Source organism: Euleptes europaea, chromosome 1, assembly GCF_029931775.1.
Source record: "Euleptes europaea isolate rEulEur1 chromosome 1, rEulEur1.hap1, whole genome shotgun sequence".
Classification (NCBI taxonomy): domain Eukaryota; kingdom Metazoa; phylum Chordata; class Lepidosauria; order Squamata; family Sphaerodactylidae; genus Euleptes; species Euleptes europaea.
This window is the reverse complement of record NC_079312.1, coordinates 10,248,161-10,252,422: the sequence shown is the minus strand read 5'-3', so window position 1 is coordinate 10,252,422 and position 4,262 is coordinate 10,248,161. Positions and strand designations below refer to the sequence as shown.

General features: G+C 49.5%; 1 protein-coding gene across 1 annotated transcript; it reads right to left on the bottom strand.

Moving 5' to 3' along the window:
* Positions 1–415: 415 nt before the first annotated feature.
* Positions 416–4,027, bottom strand: LOC130488250 (zinc finger protein ZFP2-like). The gene is made up of 3 exons (XM_056861931.1): positions 3,416–4,027; positions 2,234–2,354; positions 416–1,416 (listed from the first exon to the last, which is right to left on the bottom strand). Exons 1-3 carry the CDS (start codon positions 4,025–4,027, stop codon positions 416–418), a joined length of 1,734 nt encoding a protein of 577 aa, XP_056717909.1.
* Between the last annotated feature and the right edge of the window lie 235 nt (positions 4,028–4,262).

Below are 4,262 nucleotides of genomic sequence, written 5' to 3'. Positions count from 1 at the left end.
CCAGATGTCATCAGATCTCAGAAGCTCAGCAGGGTCGGCTTGGGTTAGTAGCTGGATGGTAGATCACCAAGGAAATCCACGGTTGCTACACAGAGGCAGGCAATGGTAAACTACCTCTGAATGTCTCCTGCCTTGAAAACTCCATGAGGGGTTGCCATAACTTGGCGGCAACTTGATGGCCATTCCATCACCACATCTAGGGGGCCCAGGCAAGCCTGATCTCATTAGATCTCGGAAGCTAAGCAGAGTCAGTCCTGGTTAGTACTTGGAGAGACCACCAAAGAAGTCCAAAGTCACTACACAGAGGCAGGTCCTGACGAATCACCTCAGTTAAGTCGCCTGCAACTTGATGGCACTTTCCACCACAAAGCTTCTACCCTCGCCCCATCCAGCATTCTCTGAAGTCCTCTAATTCCTAAGTTTTTCTTGCCGTGTGGATTTTTAGGTGTGTGATGAGCGTGGAGCGCAGCCGAAAGCACTTCCCACATTCTGAGCACTCGTACGGCTTCTCCCCCGTGTGGATCCTTAGGTGACCGGCCAGCAGTGTGCTGACGCCGAAGGTCTTCCCACATTCTAGGCACTGATACGGCTTCTCCCCGGTGTGGACGGCCTGGTGTCGGATCAGCTGCTGGCTGACGGTAAACCCTTTCCCACACTCCAGGCACTTGTACGGTTTCTCTCCCGTGTGGACCCGCCGGTGAGTGATCACCTGCGAGCTGTTGCAGAACCGCTTGCCGCAGTCCGGACACTGGTAGGGCTTCTCCCCTGTGTGGGCCCTCTCGTGCCGGATGAGGTCAGAGCTGATGCTGAAGCCCTTCCCACAGTATGAGCATTTGAATGGCTTGAGGCCTGTGTGGATCTTCTGGTGGTTCTTCAGGTGCGACCTCTGGCGGAATGTCTGCCCACACTCAGCGCACTCATAGGGCTTTTCCCCCGAGTGGGTCCGCTCATGCTCGATTAGCTGTGTGGTCACTGGGAAGCTCTTCCCGCACTCACGGCACTGGTAAGGCTTCTCCCCGGTGTGGGTTCTTTGGTGCACCACTAGGGTCGACTTGGAGCGGAAGCTTCTTCCGCAATGAGAGCACTTGTATGGCTTCTCCCCCGTGTGGACCCTCTCGTGGGCCAAGAGGCCTGTCCTTCGGCTGAAGCTCTTCCCGCAAACGCTACACGTTGTCTCCTGCTTGCCTTTGGAGCTTTTCAAATTGATTGTGGATTCACCGAGATTGCGGGGGGCTTTGGAACCAGCAGTACCGTCCGACAGATCCTTGCCTAGCTCTCTGTCTGATCCGGGAGGGCTGGAAACGCTTTCCTCCTCTGTTGAAGGCAGAGAGCATCTCTCTTTCCCCTCCCCACACACCCCAATTTGCTTCAGACTTTCCAGTGGTGGCATCTCCTTTAGGCTCAGCTGCCCATCACCTGTGAGAACAAGACAAAAAAATTCCAGTGCTAATACAGACAAATTCTTTTCCCCACACTTCTACAAAACATGAAAACCCAGAAATATTCAAGAAGGCATTTTTAGGTCAGAAGTGCAGTGGAATGAAACTCTCCAGCAAGGTGCATTTATAAGGGAATAGGATGGTTGTCTATTGCAATATTTATTGTAGTTATCACCTTGGCATTTATTGCAGTGTCATCTGCCTTTTATCATTCCACTTTTTGCATTGTCTATAGCAGGGCTTCTTAAACTTTTTCCACTCACAATCCCTTTTCACGCGAGAAATTTTTATGCGACCCTGGGTATATAGGTATATAAAATAGGTATACAAATCAAACATTTACTGATAATAAATCATAAAGAGACCTTTTACTGTTGCCAAATTTTTTGCGACCCCCACATTCAGTTACGTGACCCCATATGGGGTCACGACCCACAGTTTAAGAAGCTTTAAGAAGCCTCCGCCGCTCATGTGGAAGAGTGGGGAATCAAACCCGGTTCTCCAGATCAGAGTCCACCCCTCCACACCACTGCTCTTAACCACTACACCACGCTGGTTCTCATCAGAACATCCCCTAAAACTGTAGACACAAGGAATACAGCTAGTGTTACGTACTGGTTAGTAGGCTGCACAACAGGGATGCCTGGGCTCAAACCCATAATCTGCCACATCAACCATTGGTTGAGCAAAGTGCCTCAGCACAGCCAACCTTGCAGGACTCTTGTGAAGAAAAAGTGAAGAAGAAAAGAACTGTGTATACTGCCTTGAACTCCTTCGAGGAAGATTATGCTCACCCAGACAACTGGCGCTCCCACGGCCTTCATGTTTCACTTCTGGGCGGAACCATTCCTCGCCAGCCTCGGAAGGCGTCTGCTCCACTTCAAGGGAATTCACAGGTATCTCTGGAAATGCCTCCTAAAAAATAGGAATGGGGATCTTGTTCAAAGAGTTAGTGAGGCTCTTCTGATTGGAGGTTGATCCAAAAGACCAGTTCAGCAATTTGGCCTGGGAACCACACTGGCAAACCTCACAGGGGTGTCGTAAAGCAAAGCAACATGAATGTACACTCTTCTAAAAGAGGGCACAACTATACCTTAAGAAGAGAAACAGCAAAATATGTATAAAGATATGAAGCTGTCTTACACCATCCATACAGCTTTGTAGCGCTATGCAGTGACTTCTTTCCCAGAGGGTAGCCGTGTTAGTCTATTGCTAAATAAACACAAAATCTGGTGGAACCCTAAAGACTAACATTAACCATATTTGGTTACGTTTACTAGCAGTCCTGGGTTATGATTTTATCTATGTTGTAAGCCGCCATGAGCTCCATAAGGGAGAGATGGGCTAATAAATGTTTTAAATAAATACCAAAACAAAAAAACTGGGGAAAAAATATTCCAGCATGAGTCAGTGCTCACTTATTCAAACTCTGTGAAGAGAAATCCATATTCCACAGTTTTCTAAGGAAATTTTTAATAGGGAAACTCCCTTTCCCCATCCTTCCCCATCTGTAATTTTCCCTATAAAAATGTGAACTATGATTTCCCCTTCATAGGGTCTGAAGAAATTAGAGCACTGCCTTTCGAAAGCTCATGCCAGAATAAATGCTGTTAGTCTTTATGGTGACTCTAGGAATTTTCTTCTTTCCCCAGCCTGAGATCCCCTTCTTTTGACTGGAGATGCCAGGGATCGAACCTGCGACCTTCCTCATGCCAAGCAGGGGCTCTGCCACTGAGCCACGGCTCCTTTCTGTTAAACAGGACTATACAAAGCTGACTTAGGCAGAGTCTGACCTACCAATAGCCCGCCTAGCCAAACAGTGGCTAGTACTCTGAGCGACTTCATCTCTATGAACTTTAGGCAATGAGAGGCTTTCCTCAGCACCTGATACCAGAGAAGCACTTTGTATGAGGATGCCAATGTATTTTTTTTCTACATCTTTCTACACCCAACGAAGGCTGAATATCTCCCCTCACCTGCTCTCCCCACCTCATAGCTTCTCGATCCCTCTGCAGGAAATCCTCGGCCAAGGCCACCGCCTGGGCACAGGTCCCGGGGCAATCCCTCTCGACCCAGCTCTGCATCTCGAGGGGCAGGATGGCCAGGAACTGTTCCAAGATCAACAGCTCCAGGATCTGCTCCTTGGTGCGTTTCTCCGGCTTCAGCCACCGATGGCAGAGATACCACAACTGGCTGCAAACCTCCCGGGGTCCCTCAGCCTCCCGGTAGCGGAACTGCCGGAAGTTCCGCCGCAGCATTTTCGCCGCGGTAGTATCCGTTTCCGAAGGCCCTTCATAGGTTCCCCTGGAGTCCAGGCAGGTGTAGCCTGGCTCAGCTTCTCCACTGATGCATGGCAAAAGGCGGGTCACCACCTCTCTGCGATAAGCCATTCTTTCTGCAGTGGGCAGGAAAGCAGTCTCTGAATTTAGGGCCTTCATTCCTATGTGGACTTCCTTTCTGCAGCTCAGGTAGTCTTCATCTTTCCCCTGAATGTCGCTACGGGGGCTTTCTGGACATCCAAACAATCTATCTCCAAGGTTGGACCCCACAGATTTCTGATCCTCTGTGTTCCTTTGCAGAAGAACCATGTTTCCTGGCACCGATTGGAATGGGAGACCCAGGGCTGCCGAGGTTCTTTGGGCAGAAGACATTCTTGTTCCTCCAAGAGATTAGGAAAAAATGCCTCTCCTTTCAGTTCCCGTCTGGATGATCCCAGTCAAGGTTTATTCCAGTTCAGGCTCCTAGATCTCACCGCCGATATCGGCAAAATATTCCACCATGGACGATTAAAACTGTCATCGGTTCAAACATGCCGCCGAGCCT

What these genes read in the sequence shown, in the direction of transcription:
- LOC130488250 (XM_056861931.1), bottom strand. Translation starts at nt 4,027, where the DNA reads ATGGTTCTTCTGCAAAGGAACACAGAGGATCAGAAATCTGTGGGGTCC. An exon ending in CTATGAGGTGGGGAGAGCAG is followed by an intron (nt 2,355 to 3,415) that starts GTGAGGGGAGAT and finishes CCTATTTTTTAG; the next exon opens with GAGGCATTTCCAGAGATACC. An exon ending in TGGGAGCGCCAGTTGTCTGG is followed by an intron (nt 1,417 to 2,233) that starts GTGAGCATAATC and finishes TTGTTCTCACAG; the next exon opens with GTGATGGGCAGCTGAGCCTA.